General features: G+C 40.6%; 1 protein-coding gene across 4 annotated transcripts in view; it reads right to left on the bottom strand.

Annotated features, from left to right (window-relative positions):
* LOC138683425 (tyrosine-protein kinase Fer-like) overlaps window positions 1-20,639 on the bottom strand; it is a 219,998-nt gene that overhangs the window by 154,379 nt on the left and 44,980 nt on the right. For all 4 annotated transcript variants that reach the window (XR_011322956.1, XM_069775155.1, XM_069775156.1 and 1 more), the window contains 4 exons: window positions 13,739-13,922; window positions 8,075-8,212; window positions 6,685-6,804; window positions 946-1,068 (listed from right to left, as the gene is read on the bottom strand). Coding sequence is in view for 3 of the 4 variants with exons in the window: in XM_069775155.1 (XP_069631256.1) it covers window positions 946-1,068; window positions 6,685-6,804; window positions 8,075-8,212; window positions 13,739-13,922 (565 nt within the window). In the remaining variant the exon portion in view is untranslated. The remainder of the gene's footprint in view (window positions 1-945; window positions 1,069-6,684; window positions 6,805-8,074; window positions 8,213-13,738; window positions 13,923-20,639) is intronic.

Genomic DNA, 20,639 nt, shown 5'->3' on the forward strand with positions numbered 1-20,639 from the left:
GCATTTATCCTTTAAGCTATATGCAGCAAAGAAGGTAGGTCAAGAATTGAAAAATGGGAAAATATACATACTGTGAGTATATGTGTAGACTATCAAAGAAAGAACAGGAAATCATCAAATCAAAACAATTACACATACATATAAAGTTTCATATATGAATAAAATACTACTCAATGTATCAAGTTACAAGATGCCTTCAGCAGAGAGCTTAGAAGTCTTTTTCAATGAAGACAGAATTATCTGAGGACTTGCATTCCACTTCACTGGTATTGCAAACCAATATTTATGTCCAAGTTTGTAAGATTCTGGCTGATCACAAGAAGAATTGGAAAAACATCACTACAGACAGAAGTTATTTATCTGTTGTTATAACTTCAGTTTAGACTGTGATGTGAAATTTAATCAGAGTTAGAAAAAAGACCAATGATCTTGATCAAAAAATATTATTTATAATGTATGTTTATTTGTGGCACTGTAAGACATCAATTAATCCCTCATCTTCATTATTTACTATTCAGTATTACAGGGTGTTGGTTCTACATTATTGCATAAGAAAGTTTACATCTTGCATATGGGTCTGAAAAGTCTTTCATAAAATCATATCTATACAATGAACTGTCAGAGACACAATCTGAATTGACTCCTTTTGTTCCATCAAGCTGAAGTTACACTGCTAACCAAAGGTCTAGTTCTTGAGCCATCCCAATAGTATGACAATTAAACTAAATTAAAGGAGCTGCTCGGTTCTCTAATTAATTAGGATCTGGAGTGGGGAAGGTTTATTTAAGACATGGGAAATTAACTTTTTGTTGTCATTGATAATAATAATTTCTCACTAAAGCAAAACAATATTAGTGCAGATTATTTAATATTTAAGTCTTAGGAACTACATTATACACAAATTTATCTCAAATTATTATATTTTGATATTTTAATTATACTTACTCTGATGTTTTTTCACAAGTCTTAGAGGACTCTTCTAATTTTTTCTCTAGTTCCAACACAAGTTTCTCTTTGCTCAGAAGTGTCTGCTGTGTCTGAATCAATTCTTCTATTAATGTTTTTAACCTGTAATACATACATTTCAGAAATCTGTTATGCATACACAAACTGAACATATTTGGAAACTTTTTTTTTTCCCCTAAAGATGAAAAGGAGCATTAGTCTTCAAAGTATGTTATTTGCTGATCATTGGCCTTTTTTGTGGCTGTACCTTTATATTATATTATTAACCTATGTTATTACAGAATCCATACTAGATTGTGGATACATACAAAGTTACAGAATGATCTGCTGCCTGCATTCTCTAGAATGCATGATGTTATGTGGATTAATGCCTTCTTAATATATTGCTAATTCATGAGTAGTTATATGAAAAATGAAAGCCTTCAGGCTGTTGAAGTACATATTAGATAAATATGTACAATCAGTAGTTGTGATGTATTAATCTCTAGAAATAATAAAACCAGAATCATTGCAAGTTAAAACAATAGTTTTTAGTATAAGAGTGATCTGTATATTCTTCTCTATACGATTAACTTTTTTAAAGCCACACAGTTTTTGGTAATGGTAAGTCCAAAATAAAGATAAAATTTGTACAAGAATGCTCAACATTAACTGAGAAACTGTTATTGCACATTAAAACCATGACTGACACTTTGCAATTATACTAGCAAACATTCCAATAGCAAAAAAAGTCAACAAATGTAAAATGAAACTTTGCGATATAATTCTCAATCAACTCTACACAAAGCAGATAAAAAGCTTGCATATCAAAAAATATACTTTGACTTCAAGCAATTGCTAAGCTGGGAGAATAATTTAAAAAATATCCTTTCCTTCTTGGCATTCATCTATCCATCTTCAGGTATCTTACTCTGTTTCCCCTGTATTTTCAAGCACAATTTCAACAAAAAGGTATTATAGTAGAGTGGAACAAAGATAAAATACATATAGTACTTGATACTGCACAGATCAATTGCCCAAAACTGTTCCAGTTTGGGGAGTGTCAGAGGTTTATTCTGTTATGCTTTTCAGAATATCTCAATATTAGTCTATGATACTCATCAATGTTTATCAGGAGACACCCCATCTCTCTCATTACTTACAAAAGTTCCCTAAGAAACACTGACTTTTAACTACCTCTCTCTGTCACATCTTCTTTATTCATAAATATAAACTTACCTGAAAACGTAAAACTGAGCCAGTTTTCTCATCACTTATCCTTAGAATATATTTTATCAAAACCTTCAGTAATGCATGTAAAGTTGTCATTCTTCTCATATACTCAAAAAAACTATTGATTTGACCAAAAATTATTGATTCTGGATTAACATGTCTTCTAATCCATTCAATGTCTGGGAAATAAACCCAGTATATGTATTAGATTTATTATATTTGCTAGATACTGAAGGTAGTTTTCCTCTGCAGAAACATAACAATGTAGTATTTTGAAGATCCAAGGCCATGATCTCAACTCTGAAGATCAACAATCAAATTCCTATTGTTTCAGAACATACAGAATGGATCTTTAAAAAGCCATCATCTATCAATAAAGGATGTAATACACTGACCTTACTTGCAGTTGACAAGGTATATCAAGCAAAAGCAGTTAAAGAAAACTAAGCAGTCATAAGAGGAAGGGTTCTTGCTTGTATTAAAAACAATTAAAAAAAGAAGAAATAGGATAATAATAGTTTTTACAGTGCCAGGAGATAACTAGTAGAAGTCCACAAAAATCTGCACTGCTTAATATGTTCATAATAACTGAGATAAAACAACAATTTAAAAAGTGACAAAGAATGCTGACAGAACAATGTTATTTGAGGTAGCAAAGGAAGGGGCTGAATGTGAATAATGCACAAAGATTTTTCTGAATCTTATGAGAATCAGTAACTGGACTGCCATTTAGAAGATTAATCTCAATGTGTATTAAAATAAACAAATATACAAGGGGGAAAACAATCCAAAACTTTATACAATGAATGGCTCTAAGCTGACCGTTACCACTAAGAAATGAGATCTTGGGTTACAACAGACTATTCCATGGAAACACTGGCTTGATAATCAACAGTGGTCAGAAAAATCAAACAGAAGGATTCTCTAAGATTTGTTAAAAATTAAGCAGAATGAGAACATAGGAATCCTCAATATGCCTCTCTCTAATCTATGTATCTGGATTACCTGTGCAGTTCTGGTCATTTATCTCAAAAACAATACAATAACCTTGAAAACATTCAAAGAAAGATAACAAGCTTAATAAAAGATAAGAAGTTTTGGGAAAGGAAGGACTAAAGCTAAAGACTGTTTGCTTTGAAAAAAAAGATGACAGAACAGGATGTCCTGGTTTCAGCTGGGATAGAGTTAACTGTCTTCCTAGTAGCTGGTACAGTGCTATGTTTTGAGTTCAGTATGAGAAGAATGTTGATAACACTGATGTTTTCAGTTGTTGTGAAGTAGTGTTTAGACTAAAGTCAAGGATTTTTCAGCTTCTCATGCCCAGCCAGCGAGAAAGCTGGAGGGGCACAAGAAGTTGGCACAGGACACAGCCAGGGCACCTGACCCAAACTGGCGAACAGGGTATTCCATACCATGTGACGTCCCATCTAGTATAGGAATGAGAAAGTGGGGGAGGGAATCCCCACTCGGGGACTAGCTGGGTGTTGGTCGGTGGGTGGTGAGCAATTGCCCTGTGCATCATTTGCATATTCCAATCCTTTTATTACTACTGTTGTCATTTTATTAGTGTATCATTATCATTATTAGTTTCGTCTTTTCTGTTCTATTAAACTGTTCTTATCTCAACCCACGAATTTTACTTCTTTTCCCGATTTTCTCCCCCATCCCACTGGGTGGGTGGGGAGTGAGTGAGCAGCTGCGTGGTGCTTAGTTGCTGGCTGGGGTTAAACCACGACACAGGAGTATGATAAAAGTGTATATCATAAATGGGGTGGAAAGGAGTACATTGTTCCTATTGTCTTCCAAAACAAGAGCTTAGAGTCATAAAATGAAACTAGGAAGTAACAGGTCCACATAATGTTAACTTAATCTTTGGAATTCCTTGACCTAAGACTGTGGACAATAGTTAGTTACACATATTGAAACTGACTAGACAAATTCATGAAAGAAAAATACATCTAAGGCTATTACAAACAAATATTACTTCTGGCTCAAAAAAAATTCTAATCCGCAAATTATGGGAGGCTGAGAGAACATTCTGAGGAATGCACGCACATCCTGTTCTTGTTCTCCTCCTTAGACTTTCCCTTTGGGCTAATGTCAGAGAGAAGAAAGTTGGCTAGGTCAATCTTTTGTCTGACCTAATATAGACTCATTTGCTCAAAGGCCCTAATATAATCTCTACCAGAAAGTGGACATACAACAACACTTCAAAGAGCTATTTGATTCCTGTTCCAAAATTAAAATCACACCATAAAATTTCTCTCTCAAATGTATCAAAGAATTTGAAGTGCATGAATATAAGCTTTGTAACAGGATACACTTGTATTGAAAAAAATTATATTTATGCAAATGTGAAGATACTCATTTACAAACACAAGTTTCATCAAAATCATTTGCTAAAGAAGCAGCATTTAAGCTGTTTTGCTTAGACATGCTGATGGCTTGTTTCTAAACACTGGGACATTGAAGACAAGCCAAACAAGAAGTTATTTCTGGTTTTTAGCTATGGAAGGTAGAATCTTATAAAAACTGTAAGACCATTCAAAAGGGAGATTTAGTATATATTTTTTCCTTGTAACTGTGCTGAAGTACAGCTAGCTGTACAACATATACATAGTTTATGCAGGAATAATCTTGATTTAGTAATGATGCAGAATATATTATAAACAGAAAAATGTTTAAAGAGGAGGGAGGGGCTTTATTCATTAATGGACCTTTTCATAAGAAAGATGAAGCTGTTTTGGGACTGAGGAGGAGTCTGACAAAGAAAGCTGAGACATTATATAAAAGAGGTTATTTCAATACCTATTTAAGAATAAATTTATGAAAAATAATTAGATTGCATAAGAAAAACAGAGGACAACTAATGACCTTGAAAAAGAATGAACAAAATGCAGAGAATCTTAGTAGTGTTGAGGAAACATAGGGCTTACAGTAATTTACAGAAGACACACTGTAATGTATTTACATTTGAAATGTCTCACTTCTATACGTTCTCACTATTATTTTGGGTTTAATAAAAGTCTGCATGAAACAAAGGTCATAGTTTGATTAAGCAAATTGAAAAACATACAGATTTCTTATTTGGATCAGTTATACATTGTAAAGAAAAACCTCAAATAAGTCAGACTGAAATATGTTACAGACAAAAACCATAATCTACTAATGAATTATTAATTTACCATTTTATATTGCTTATAATTAATTTTTGCAATCTCAAAAGTGACTGCATCAGAACATTTTATGGCAAAAGATGAGATTGACAAGATAATAACCTCAGCAGGAGATTTGTTCCCCAGTAACAACTGATTAAAGTTGGTGTTGTGGTTTAACCCCAGCCGCCAACTAAGCACCACACAGCCACTCGCTCACTCCCCCCACAATGGGATGGGGGAGAGAATCAGAAGGGTAAAAGTGAAAAAAACTCTTGGATTGAGATAAAGACAGTTGAACAGGTAAAGCAAAAGCTGCACGCACAAGCAAAGCAAAACGAGGAATTCATTCACTACTTCCCATCGGCAGGCAGGTGTTCAGCCATCTCCAGGAAAGCAGGGCTCCATCATGCGTAATGGTTACTTGGGAAGACCAACACCATCACTCTGAATGTCCCCCCTTCCTTCTTCTTCCCCCCAGCTTTATATGCTGAGCATGAAATCATATGGTATGGAATATCCCTTTGGTCTGTTGGGGTCAGCTGTCCCGGCTCTGTCCCCTCCCAACTTCTTGTACACCCCCAGCCTACTCGCTGGTGGGGTAATGTGAGAAGCAGAAAAGGCCTTGACTGTGTAAGCACTGCTCAGCAATAACGAAAACATCCCTGTATTATCAACACTGTTTTCAGCACAAATCCAAAACATAGCCCCATACTAGCTACTATGATGTAAATTAACTCTATCCCAGCCAAAACCAGCACAGTTGGGGAAATTAATAAAAAGATAAACCTACACAATAGATTTACAAAATATGTAGAGGTAGTTTATCACCCTGAACAGCTAAAAGTTCCATGAAATGTAATACAACAGCTACATCTATGTTAGCAAATTAATACATATTAAAGGTTATAACAGTGAATAAGAATTTTCTTTGGAAAACAAAAGCAGAACACCTAGTTGGCAATCAGGAAATCACTGACTACATCACTATACTCAATGGCTTCAAAGACAGATTTCAGTATTTTTCCTAGAATACTGAATGTGGAAGCACCTTTGAGAAAATTATTAAGTTCCCAAAGAGAATTCATGATGGATTTGGGGCACCGTAAAAATTAACTGGGGAGGAGGAGAGACTAGATCAAAAGTTCAGGCAAGTGCTGGTTTTTTTGGGTTGGGGGGAGTATTTTGTGCAAAGGAACAATAAAAAGTGCAATACACAAGAGTCTATAGCTTAAAAACATTATTTCAGAAACTGGATCTTAAAAGTCAGGATACAGCTATGAGCTGATTGAGCTTAGACATCGTGTATGACAGAATTTCTAAAAGAATATAGTTTTTAAAGAAAACTTACGTGACTTGTAAACTTTCTGCTGTTAGATTATTCCACATGATCTCATTAGCTTGAAGGTTTTCATTTTCTTCGAGTAAAGACATATCAAACTCTATTGCTTGTTCAGCAACTTCTGATGACCTAATTTAGCAAATAAAAGTTATATTTGCAAAATTAACATGTATCTTTAAGTAGATCATAAAGAAAATTGTTTTGTTTTGAATTATTAATAACTAGAATATAGTTAAAATTACTTATGAAATAAAAGTAAAAACAATAGGATATATATTCTTTTTCCTCTAAATAAAGGACACAGTCTTAAAAACATACCAGAGAACAAAATAGAATATAATTCTTTGAATTAAGATCACAACATAATCAAGGTTTTCAGGGGGTAACTATTTGCATGGATCCACTCTTAGCTGATCCAGCTATAAATCTGCATGACAATTATCAATTTGCACATTAATAACAAAGGATAATGCAAGAAGTCCTAGGACTATCCACTTATGTACCAATATGAAATATCAGTTCAATAACCAGCAAATAAAGTTTATTTTTTCAATTAAAAACTTTCTTGCAAAATGCATCCAAATACACACTAAATTAGCTCACACTGAATCTGGGTTGTCATGTGTCCAAAGAAGAGCAATGAAGCTAGTGAAAGGTCTAGAGAACAAGTCCTATGAGGAGCAGCTGAGGGAGCTGGGGTTGTTTAGTCTAGAGAAAAGGAGGCTGAGGGGAGACCTTGTTGCTCTCTACAGCTACCTGAAAGGAGGTTGTAGCGAGGTGGGTGTTGGTCTCTTCTCCCAAGTAATAAGTGATAGGATAAGAGGAAACAGCCTCAAGTTGCGCCAGGGGAGGTTTAGACTGGATATTAGCAAAAATTTCTTCACTGAAAGGGTTGTCAAGCATTAGAACAGGCTGCCCAGGGAAGTGGTTGAATCACCATCCCTGGAGGCATTTAAAAGACGTGTAGACATGGCGCTTGGGGACATGGTTTAGTGGTGGACTTGGCAGTGTTAGGTTTATGGTTGGACTTGATGATCTTAAAGGTCTTTTCCAACCTAAATGATTCTATGATTCTATGATTCTATGTATAGTCTGCTGCCAGTACCAAAGTTATGGCTCTTCACATGCAATAATAGTAATTGGAATTCTGTTTTTCTAGAGATAGCCAAAGAGATGGATGATTGAAGAAAGAGTCAGATTAAAAACCTGACATTCAGACAACTTTCTGTACATGTAGGTGGAACAGCTTTTCAAATTAGGACAATGGTTTACAAATAACAATTTAAAAGGAACCAAACAGAAACAAATACAACTCTGATCAATTTAGCAGTGTTGTAGTTTAATAGAATTTTTCCTCGAGAAGAAACATGAACATGTACACCAAGATGAAAACTTATACCTATGAGTATCTATGAAGTCATTATACTCAGAGTTAGGATCTATCCATTCAACAGAGGTCTGGATCTCTTTATGGACATTCGCAATCTCTTCTGTTACAAGACTGGTGATCTGGCTATATTCATCCAAGATTCCTTTTCTAGAGAGAAAAAAAACCCACTATAGTGTATAACATGGCACTGAAGGCATAGATGACATTGACGATGCTTCAAACTTTCAATTTTCTGTTAGTACAAACTCGTTTCAACTGACTAAAAAGGGAGAAAAAAAAAAAGACCATATATTACTCAAAGAAATAACAGATCAATTGTGACCTCTTCTTTACAGATTTGCTATGAGTAGAGAAGTCTCCAAGACCATGCTCCTTATACTAATTACAGTGCATCTACATATAGTGTAGTGAAACTAAAGCTGTAGAGATTACAGGGAAAAGGAATGTATACAGCTCATTGATGACACCCTTCTTTATGACCAGAAAACTTACGCTAGCTATCATTTATACTGAAGCTTTTCATGTTCTCTTGACTGACAAAATAAGTATATTCTGACATACGATAAAATGAATCAAAAAATAGTCAGTGTGCATTTCCTTTAAGACCTGGCTTTCTCCATTGCTTTAACTGTTCTCTTTCATATCTTCATTTTATTATTTGGTCATTAGGGCAAAAATAAGCATAAATCACAAGTTTGCACATATTTACAAGAAGAAATAAAATCAAACAAAAAGTTGATATGAGAAAGTACAAGCCATCTAGCCTAATGACCTGCCCCCAACAGTGGGCAAAAGCAAGTGATTAGGGAATGGCCAAAGAAAAGAATAAGTGATATTTTACCACTACATTTAATAGCATCCAGTGATATTTCCCCAGAATACCTTCCTACTCTCTTTAACTTTTAGCTTTCCATAAATAGCCCTTCATAATCATTTCCTATTTCATTTTTATTTTTGACAAACTTCTTGGCTTGCCAGGTTCTGAAGCATGGTGAGGTGTTTTTTTAAATACTGATGAATTTTGACCAACCCAGAGGAATGTGCAGAAAAAAAAGTATCAGCAGATTTTTCCTGGATAAGATCTCAAGTTATGTTTATTTTATAAAAAACATTATTTGCTTGTATTTCTTCAGTACTTTTTCTAAGGAGAAAACAGACAAGAGAATTCATTAATGTCAACTACAGCAATGCCAGATCTAAGAGAAATGGAATCTATGTTAATTACTAAAAAAAAATAGTGCTGTTAATATATGCTTCAAGTTTACCAAACTAATTGATTTGCAAAACCAAGATTATTAAAGAAGTATATTTCACACAGATAGCCACACCAACCTCTACACTTGTAATCACCATCTCCTTTCGTAGAACTAAGCCCAAACATATTAGACAGCAGTAATTTTCCAATAAATTCAGAAAAGAACATTGGGTTCAATAGGTTCTTGTTCAATGATACAACTCTTCAGTGAATTATCATAATTCACGATTATGAAAAATCACATTAATTATAGCACACAAATTTAACTGAAGTCTCTTGCTGTGATTTTACATACAAAATTAATATTAAAAGGACTGTGCAAAGACTACTATAGAGGTCTATTTCATTTACATACCTGCACCAGAATCAAAGGGAGTAATGATACTTCATGAGGCAGTTAATATTGTCCGTATCGCCTAAGCATATAAAGCATGAAACCCCCAACTCTCCTTCATTTCCTATGTGCTGAAGTCAAGATGAATGTACACTTCAGAAAAGATAAGAAAATGAGATATAGAAGAGTGCCTCCCATCTAAATGAACAATACTTACAAAAAGAGGTAACTACTATTTCTTTTAGCGAGTGATTTACAAGCAATACATTTAATTGCAGTCCTTGGAAGATCTTAGAGAAAGACCTACAGAACAGTCTCCCAAACCAACTCATATTCTTCAGGAAAGTCAAAGAGGCAGCATGGTGGTTACAAATCAGAAAAGATAGCTTAGAGTCCTCATTGACAATTCTCCGAGATATCAGTTTGCACATCTTCATCAGTGATGTGGAGAATGATCTTTCAGAAAAAGGTAATTGTATTTTTAAGGCTGGATTCCTTACAATGAAATTTCGTTTATATGATCCTGCTATTTGCACACACATGAGTAACCATGCATCTGTCTGGCGCTCCTCCTAAATGACTTTCATAGAATCATAGAATCATTTAGGTTGGAAAAGGCCTTTAAGATCATCGAGTCCAACCATCAACCATGCCCACTAAAACATGTCCTGAAGTGCCACGTCTACGCGCTTTTTGAATACCTCCAGGGATGGTGACTCCACCACTTCCCTGGGCAGCCCATTCCAATGCCTGACAACCCTTTTGGTGAAGAAATTTTTCCTAATATCCAGTCTAAACCTCCTCTGGTGCAACTTGAGGCCATTTCCTCTCGTCCTATGACCTGCCACCTGACAGAAGAGACAAGCACCCACCTCGCTACAACCTCCTTTCAGGTAGCTGTAGAGAGCAACAAGGTCTCCCCTCAGCCTCCTTTTCTCCAGACTAAACAACCCCAGCTCCCCCAGCCACTCCTCATGAGACCTGTGCTCCAGGCCCTTCACCAACTTCGTTGCCCTTCCCTGGACACACTCCAGCACCTCAATGTCTTTCCTGTTGTGAGGGGCCCAAAACTGAACACAGTACTCGAGGTGCAGCCTCACCAGTGCCGAGTACAGGGGAACAATCACTTCCCTGCTCCTGCTGGCCACACTATTTCTGATACAGGCCAGCATGCCATTGGCCTTCTTGGCCACCTGGGCACACTGCTCACTCATATTCAGCACGCTGTCAACCTGCACCCCCAGGTCTTTTTCTGCCAGGCAGCTTTCCAGACACTCTTCCCCAAGCCTGTAGCACTGCATGGGGTTGCTGTGACTGAAGTGCAGAACCCAGCGCTTGGCCTTGTTGAACCTCATACAATTGACCTCGGCCCATCGATCCAGCCTGTCCAGATCCCTCTGTAGACCCTTCCTACCCTCAAGCAGATCAACCCTCCCTCCCAACTTAGTGTCATCTGCAAACTTACTGAGGGTTCACTCGATCCTCTCATCCAGATCATTGATAAAGATATTAAAGAGAACTGGCCCCAAAACTGAGCCCTGGGGAACACCACTAGTGACTGGCCACCAACTGGATTTAACTCCATTCACCACAACCCTCTGGGCTCAGCCATCCAGCCAGTGTTTTACCCAGCAAAGAGTACACTTGTCTAAGCCATGAGCCACCAGCTTCTCAAGGAGTATGCTGTGAGACACAGTGTCAAAGGCCTTACTAAAGTCCAGGTAGACAACATCCACAGCCTTCCCCTCATCCACTAGGTGGATCACCTGGTCATAGAAGGAGATCAGGTTGGTCAAGCAGGACTTGCCTTTCATGAACCCATGCTGGCTGGGCCTGATCCCCTGCTTGTCCTGCACATGCCATGTGAGCACACTCAAGATGAACCGCTCCATAATCTTCCCCAGTACCGAGGTCGGGCTGACAGGCCTGTAGTTCCCTGGATCCTCCCTCTGACCCTTCTTGTAAATGGGCATCACATTGGCAAGCCTCCAGTTGTCTGGGACCTCCCCTGTTGGCCAGGACTGCTGATAAATGATGGAGAGTGGCTTGGCAAGCTCCTCCACCAGCTCCCTCAGTACTCTTGGATATATCCCCTCTGGTGCCATAGACTTGTGAGTGTCCAGATGGCGTAGCAGGTCATTAACTATTTCCTCCTGTATTATGGGGGGTATATTCTGCTCTCCGTCCCTGCCTTCCAGCTCAGAGGGCTGAGTACCCTGAGGATAACTGGTCTCACTATTAAAGACTGAGGCAAAGAAGGCAATAAGTACCTCAGCCTTTTCCTCATCTTTGGTGGCAATATTCCTCTCTGTATCCAGCAAAGGATGGATATTCTCCTTGGCTCTTTTTTTGTTGTTAACATATTTGTAAAACCATTTTTTGTTATCTCTTACAATAGTGGCCAGATTGAGTCCTAGCTGAGTTTTTGCCTTTCTAATTTCCTCTCTGCACGACCTAACAAGATCCCTGTACTCTTCCTGAGTTGCCTGCCCTTTCTTCCAAAGATGGTAAACTCTTCTTTTTTTCCTGAGTCCCAGCAAATGCTCCCTGTTCAGCCAGGCCAGTTGTCTTCCCCGGCGGTTCGACTTGCGGTGCATGGGAATAGCCTGCTCCTGAGCCATTAAGATTTCCTTCTTGAAGACTGTCCAGCCTTCCTGGACCCCTTTGCCCTTCAGGACTGTCTCCCAAGGGACTCTCTCAACCAGTGTCCTGAACAGGCCAAAGTTTGCCCTCTGGAAGTCCATAGTAGTGGTTTTGCTGACCCCCTTCCTTACCTCACCAAGAATCGAGAATTCTATCATTTCATGGTCCCTAAGCCTGAGACGGCCTCCGACCACCACATCTCCCACCAATCCTTCCCTGTTTGTAAACAGTAGGTCTACTGAGGCTCCTCCCCTGGTAGGCTCACCTACCAGCTGTGTCAGGAAGTTATCTTCCACACACTCCAGGAACCTCCTAGACTCCTTTCAAGACTGTTGGCCATTTTAAACCAAATTGGTTCCCAGCAAATTTCATAAAAATAAGGCTACTGGAGAGGCAACTAACATAGAATAGAATAGAATAGAATAGAATAGAATAGAATAGAATATTTCAGTTGGAAGGGACCTACAACAATCATCTAGTCCAACTGCGTGACCAATTCAGGGCTGACCACGTTAAAGCATGTTAACTTGCCATAGTATTCCAGCTGAAGGAAAGGATAAAGCATAAGATTAACTATAAACACTGCAGTTAATCTCTAAGGTTTTAAAAGTTTTATGAGAAGACAGTCTCACTAAAATGCTTAAGTAATCCCTTAAAACTACTATCTGCATTTATTTGAATAGACTTCTCTATGCACAAATGTTGTAAATGGAAAGATGAAAACAGCTTTTTCATTACTCCTTGATATACAAATAATTGATGAAGGTTTATGTCCTGGTTTCAGCTGGGACAGAGTTAATTGTCTTCCTAGTAGCTGGTACAGTGCTATGTTTTGAGTTCAGTATGCGAAGAATGTTGATAACACTGATGTTTTCAGTTGTTGCTAAGTAGTGTTTAGACTATAGTCAAGGATTTTTCAGCTTCTCATGCCCAGCCAGCGAGAAAGCTGGAGGGGCACAAGAAGTTGGCACAGGACACAGCCAGGGCACCTGACCCAAAGTGGCCAACAGGGTATTCCATACCATGTGATGTCACATCTAGTATATAAACTGGTTGGAGTGGGGGCAGAGAGATCGCCACTCAGGGATTAACTGGGCGTCGATTGGCGGGTGGTGAGCAATTGCACTGTGCATCATTTGTATATTCCAATCCTTTTATCATTACTGCTGTCACTGTATTAGTTTTATCATTATCATTATTAGCTTCTTCTTTTCTGTTCTATTAAACTGTTCTTATCTCAGCCCACAAGTTTTACTTCTTTTTCCCGATTTTCTCCCCCATCCCACTGGGTGAGGGGGAGTGAGTGAGCGGCTGCGTGGTGCTTAGTTGCTGGCTGGGGTTAAACCACGACAGTTTATTATTTTCTAATAATACTATGAATTAATTAGGAGATTACACAAAAATTGTGGAAATTAGAAATATATAAGAAAATACAGCTTACAGGGCTTTAATCATTTCTTCTTCCATCTTCTGTAGTGAATCAAGTAACAGAGGAAGTGTAGTATCATAATATTGGTGCTGATGTAGCTGTGCTCCTTTCAGTGCCAATACATATTGATTATGCAACATATGAAGTTTCATAGTGGCTTTCTCACACCGATCTTTGGCTTTCTCAGTCTCCTTTCCTGAGAAGAAAGAAAAAAGGAAAATGCATATGGTGATTTTAAAGTCTACAAACATCAGTACTTGTGGTTGACATAAATCTAATAGATTCATGATAAGTTTGCACTTTGTTCCACAATAATATGTTTAAGCTATTTCTCTGAAGAAGCTAAAATTTGACAATTCTCAGGTCACTAGTAAGACCAAATGTCTTAGTGTTCCTATTCAAGATAGAAAAAATGCTGCCTTTCCTTTGAGCAGAAATGTGAGAATACTTTATCTGAAAGTATATGAAAACCATCATCTCCATAAGTATAAAAATAATATAACTATGAAGAATGAAATGAAAACTTCTCAAACACGAGTACCACAAATGCTAATCTTTTATCTGTCTCAGAGTAAATAAACATTTTTTAATGAAGAAAATAAATAATGTCCTACTAGCTCAGACCCATGATCCATTTAGACCAATACTCTGTCTCCGTAATGATAGTAGTAACTGCTTTTAGGGAAAGAATGTGTATTGGGTTTACGTGGCAAGGTTTTGGTAGCAGGGGGTTACAGGGGTGGCTTCAGTGAGAAGACGCCAGAAGCTTCCCTTATGTCTGATAAATCCAATGCCAGCCGGCTCCAAGACTGACCCGCTGCTGGCCAAGGCTGAGCCAATTAGCGATGGTGGTAGCAACTCTGTGATAACACATTTAAGAAGGGGAAAAAGCTGCTGCGGAACAGCAGCCGTGAGAGAGAGGAATGAGAATATGTGAAAGAAACAACCCTGCAAATACCAAGGTCAGTGAAGAAGAAGGGGAAGGAGGTGCTGCAGGCACCGGAGCAGAGATTCCCCTGCAGCCCATGGGGAAGACCATGGTGAGGCAGGCTGTCCCCCTGCAGCCCATGGAGGTCCACAGTGGAGCAGATATCCACCTGCAGCCCGTGGAGGACCCCACGCCAGAGCAGGTGGGTGCCCCCAAAGGAGGCTGTGACCCCGTGGGAAGCCTGCGCTGGAGCAGGCTCCTGGCAGGACCTGTGGATCTGTGGAGAGAGGAGCCCACACTGGCGCAGGTTTGCTGGCAGGACTTGTATGACGGTCTGATAAATTATAGTCAATGTCTCAAACATTCGTTAAAGAACTTTGGTGGGGAAAATGGCCTCTGTAAAAACGCTGGAGTTTTGTGAACAGGACAATGTGGCCAGAGGAGAGGGACCCACGGAGGGTGGGACCATGCTTCTCCAAAGCCACAATTCCTTATCTTAAGTGACCAGGAGAAGGAGCACAGCGTATGCGCCTGGAGGAGAGGGCCCCACGGAGGATGGGACTGTGCTTCTATCTTAAGCGGTCATGCCAGCAGAAAAAGAGAGGCAACTCCCCAATAAACCCCCTCAAAGCTCACCGACCAATTCCAGAGAACCCCGGGAACGTGAACTGCACATGTCGAGACCACCGACTAACACACTATAAAAGAAGGGAGGACGAGTTCTCAGTGCACGCCCTCTGGAACTGGATCTCTACGCTGGCTGGACCAACGCTGGACCCAGGACTGGTGAAACCCTTTTCTTCTCTCTTTCTTTCTTTCTCTCTCTCCCTCTCTCTCCCTCTTTTTCTTCTCTCTTTTCCACAGTCCCTACACCTCATCCTTTTAAATACAAACTGTTGACCAAGTCTGGGACTAGGAGTGGATCTAGCTGCCCCTGGGCTCCTCTTTGAGAAGGAGTCCAGAAAGCAAGGGGGTCCACTCTGAACCTTGTGACTCAATGGGAGGGCTCTCCATATTTTCTTCTTTGAATTGATCCCCAAATAAGTAAGGCTTATGTATGGTTAGCATGTGTTGTACAGTTCACTGACACAGTTTCATGTTCCTTTTTCTGCTTCTTTTTCTACACCTCCCTTCTCTTCTCAAACAGCAGCTTAATGACATGATGCAAGGTTCATATTGATAAGTTCACTTGTACTTGGGCAAGGTTAGCTTGGTTGAATAAATGTTGATTGTTGTTTGAACTCCCCTGGTGTTGTTTCACCTTAGTTCTGACAAAGGAAATCCACGAACCTGAGTTGCTCCAACTTTGGGATGCGACAACTTGTGACCCCGCAGGGGACCCATGCTGGAGGAGTCTGTTCCTGAAGGACAGCATGCCATGGAAGGGACCCATGCTGGAGCAGATCATGAAGAACTGCAGCCCGTGGGAAGGACTCATGTTGGAGAAGTTCATGAAGGACTGACTGCCATGTGAGGGACCCCACGCCGGAGCAGGGAATGAGTGTGAGGAGTCCTGCCCCTGAGGAGGAAGGAGCGGCAGAGACAACATGTGATGAACTGACCGCAACCCCCATTCCCTGTTCCCCCTGCACTGCTTGGTGGGGGAGGAGATAGATAGAGAATTCAGGAGTGATGTTAAGCCCGGGAAGAAGGGAGGGGTGGGGGGAAGGTGTTTCTGAAATTTGGTTTTATTTCTCATTACCCTACTCTGGTTGATTGGCAATAAATTAAGTTAATTTCCCCGAGTCGATTCTGTTTTGCCCATGACGGTAATTGGCGAGTGATCTCTCCCTGTCCTTACCTCGACCCACGAGCCTTTCAGTATGTCCTGGTTTCGGCTGGGATAGAGTTAGTTTCCTTTCTAGTAGCTGGTATAGTGTTATGTTTTGGATTCAGTATGAGAAGAATGTTGGTAACACACTGATGTTTTCAGTTGTTGCCAAGTAGTGTTTAGACTAAGTCAAGGATTTTTCAGTTTCTCATGCCCCGCCAGCAAGAAGGCTGGAGGGGCACAAGAAGTTGACACAGGACACAGCCAGGACAGCTGACCCAAAGTGGTCAAAGGAATATTCCATACATTGTGATGCCAGGCCCAGTATTTAAACTGGGAGGAGTTGGCCGGGGGGTGCAGATCGCTGCTCAGGGACTTAATTTTCCCTAAGTCGTGTCTGTTTTGCCCATGATGGTAATTGGTGAGTGATCTCTCCCTGTCCTTATCTCGATCCATAAGCCTTTTGTTATATTTTCTCTCCCCTGTCCAGCTGAGGAGTGGGAGTGCTAGAGCAGCTTTGGTGGGTACCTGGCCTCCAGCCAGGGTCAACCTACCAGAGTGAGAAACAACAGAGGGAACACCAAGGTCAGAGGAGTATGATGTACTCCATGGCAGAGCAGATATACCTGAAGGGACTGCAGCCCATGGAGGACCCACTCCAGAGTAGAGGAAGAGTGAGAAGGAAGGAGTGACAGAGAGAAACCACTATATCCTGACTGCACACACACACCCCTGCAATCCCCTCCACTGAAGGGACTGAGTGTAGCCAGTAGCGATAACAAGGAGGGAGGAGTCCGGAGTAAAGGAGTGAAGTTGAGCCTAAGAATGGGGAAGGAAAGGTCTTTTCCTTAAGTGTGCTTGTTTCCCAATACCCAAATCAGTACTCAAATATTTATATTAATTAGCAACAGATTAAGTTAAATTCCCCAAAGTCGAGTCTGTTTTGCCTGTGGCAGTAATTGGTAAGTGATCTCCCTGTCTTTATTTCAACCCACAAGTCTTTTTGCTCTCTCATTCTTATTATTTTCTTCTCCCCCAATCCCACTGGGGTGAAGTGTGTGAGCAAGCAAGCGGTTGTGTGGATGCTTGGCTGTGAGCCAAGGTCAACCCACTACAGGGTACAAAACATTTGCAACTACTAAAGGACACAAAAGCAGAAAGACAAAGCTCTACAAATATATTAGAAGTAAGAGTTGAAGGACACAAGAGATTAATTTCTTAATGGAATACACAACAGAGAAGGCTGAAGGATTTTATGCCATTTTGCTTCCAAGAAAGAAATTTGGTAACAATTAACCTAATAAAATTTTAACAGTAAGATAGGCTATAAGATGAAGCAAGAAAAAAATTGACTGTCTGGCTACGTTAGAGGCATTTCCATTACATGATTAGACAAAGTTCACACTAGAGCAGATGCTCCCAAACTGTGGTTTACACATGCATATCTGTGTGGTACACATACCAAACTATATGTAATACATAGCAACAGTAGTATGCAAGTGCCCCCATGAAGGAGCTTTACCTGAACTCTAAAGTAGGATCTTGACATATGGGTTTTGATTGATAACCAATGAGAACTACCTTTGTGCATGTCGTGGTTTAAACCCAGCTGGTAACAAAGCACCACACAACAGCTCACTCACTCCTCCCCCACCAGCCACGGTGGGATGAGGAGAAATATAAAGGCAGGCTCATGGGTGGAGATAAAGACTGGGAGGGGTCACTCATCACTTACGGTCACGGGCAAAAGACAGGCTCAACTTGGGGAAGAAACAAAATCAATTTAATTTACTACAAATCAAATCAAAACAAAGATATTAGGAAGTAAAACCAAACTTTAGAAACAACTTCCCCCCACCCCTCCCTCCTTCCCAGCTCAACTCCACTCCCAGTTCTCTCTACCTCCTCCCCCAGGAAGCGCAGGGGAACAGGGGATGGGGGTTGGGGTCAGCTCGCCACACATTGTCTCTGCCTCTCCTTCCTCCTCAGGGGGAGGACTCCTCACTCGTCCCCTGCTCCACCGTGGGGTCCCTCCCACAGGAGACAGTCCTTCACGAACGTCTCCAATGTGAGTCCTTTCCACAGGCTGCAGTTCCTCACGAACTTCCCTGGCGTGGGTCCTTTCCGCGGCCGATCTTCGGTCACACACTGCTCCAGCACCGGCTTTCCCACGGAGTCACAGCCATCTTTGGGGGCATCTGACTGCTCCAGCGTGGGCTTCTTCACAGCCTGCAAGTGGGCATCTGCTCCACTGTTCACCTCCATGGGCTGCAGGGGGACAGCCTGCCGTCTCACCACAGGCTGCAGGGGCATCAACCTCCTCAGGTAACCCTCCTCCCCCTCCTTCTTCACTGACCTCGGTATCTGCATAGGTGTTCCTCTCACATTCCAATCCCCCTACTCCCTGCAGGTTCCCCTTCTTAAGTATGTTATCCCAGAGGCGCTACCGCCATCACTGATTGGGTCCTGGACCAGAGGTGGGTCTGACTTGGAGCCAGGAGAGCTTCTAGCAGCTTCTCACAGGAGCCACCCCTGCGACTCCCTCCCCCGCTACCAAAAAGCTCCACCACACAAATTCATAACAGTGCAGTTGCTGACCCAAGCCACCTAATCAGTAGTCCCTCATACTACTTCAAACTGTCAGGGCATAGATAGCATGGGCCAGTGGCTACCTGCTGAGGGGAGCCAGGGGTTGTGGTGGATTCCTGGGCTGGCAGTGGAGGGGGCCTTGCCAGCCTGACCCACCAAACCCAAACAAGGCAACAGGGCAGGCTGGTGGGGGCAGTCTCCAGCCCAGGGAATCAGGCACTTCCACAGGAATTTGCAGAGGCCAAGTCAGGACATCAGCCTGCAAGTAGGGGTCATGATCAGGCCTGGTGAAGGTACCCAGCATCAGACCCAGCCCTGGGGTGGCCAGGCAGGGATATGGCAATAGGGCTGGGTAGAGGCCAGGCTGGGACATCAGCCTGTGGGTCAGGCCCAGCTCAGTGGGGCTCATGGCCATGCAGGGCAGGGCTGTGGCAGAGCTGGACACTGACTGGCACTCCTATGGTATCACTGGGGCAGGGACTGACAGCCCTGTGCTGAGCTGAGCTGAAATAGGGCCCCTGAGCCTGTGGGCAAGGGTGGGGGAGGCTGATGAGAGCCAGTAAGGCCTATTAGTACCCTCTGGGCCTGCACAGGCTTCCCTTTTGCTTTTGCACACTTTCTAAAAGCTCCATTGTATTATGTGAGTTATTGTCTCAGTCAAGCCTTTCAAATGATAACACAGGAGGAGAGGAAAGTAGACAGGATTCATACAGGAGTATTGTTCTTACAACATTCTTAAAACACACAAAGAGACTGTAGCTTTTTCAGAGTTCAGAATAGTCTCTTTTTCTTATCTCTTGCTTGTTCTTTAGAACTACTTGTTTCCAGTAACCATTCCCTACAGTGTCTGAAACTTGCCCTGATTTGATGTTTGGCTGGTAGTTGAATCATACCTTTGTTTGACCTTGCAGTGTTCTTCATACTTCTCAAATTATACACACATTATTTTTCACATTAGATTAATATTTTTAAATCTTGTGATTTATATTAATATAGTTTCAATTAAATCTTATAATTTCTATGCTATTATATACTATGGAACATGGTAGCCAAAACTCTACTCTCAAACTCCTCAGCTTAATCTGTTCTGTTACAAACTGCATGAAAGAGGATCAGTCACTGTCATGAACAAAACCTTTTCTCTCTCTTTTCCTTCATACCATGACATACAAGCACTAAACAAGTTATTCTCCTTTGGGCATTTTTAGAGGGTTCTTTTGGTCATCTCATCCATTTTTTGGTTTATCTTTATTTGGCTCAGATATACAATCAATATTTTTATTTTAAATTACTATCCAAAATTCTTAGCATCAGTTACGATATCTGTTTATTTCCCAAGAAAAGCAAAGGAGTTTGGTTTTGGATTATGGTAATTTTCTCTATTAAAACTTCACTAGGGCATCACAGCATTTTATTTCAGAAAAATTTAAAATGGAAATGGAAAATAATATTAGGGGAGTATCAGGGCTTTTTTTTTTTGAATGAAGCAACAATACTCCTTTGAGAAAAGATGCCAGTTTTGAGAGTATAATGTTTCAGACAAAAAAAAACCCCTTCAGTTTACTTTAGAATCTTTTATTTTTCTAAACATCAGCACTGAAATGTAAAACTAAGTCGAAGCATAC

The sequence above is a fragment of the Haliaeetus albicilla genome, chromosome W (genome assembly GCF_947461875.1).
Source record: "Haliaeetus albicilla chromosome W, bHalAlb1.1, whole genome shotgun sequence".
In the NCBI taxonomy this organism is placed as follows: domain Eukaryota; kingdom Metazoa; phylum Chordata; class Aves; order Accipitriformes; family Accipitridae; genus Haliaeetus; species Haliaeetus albicilla.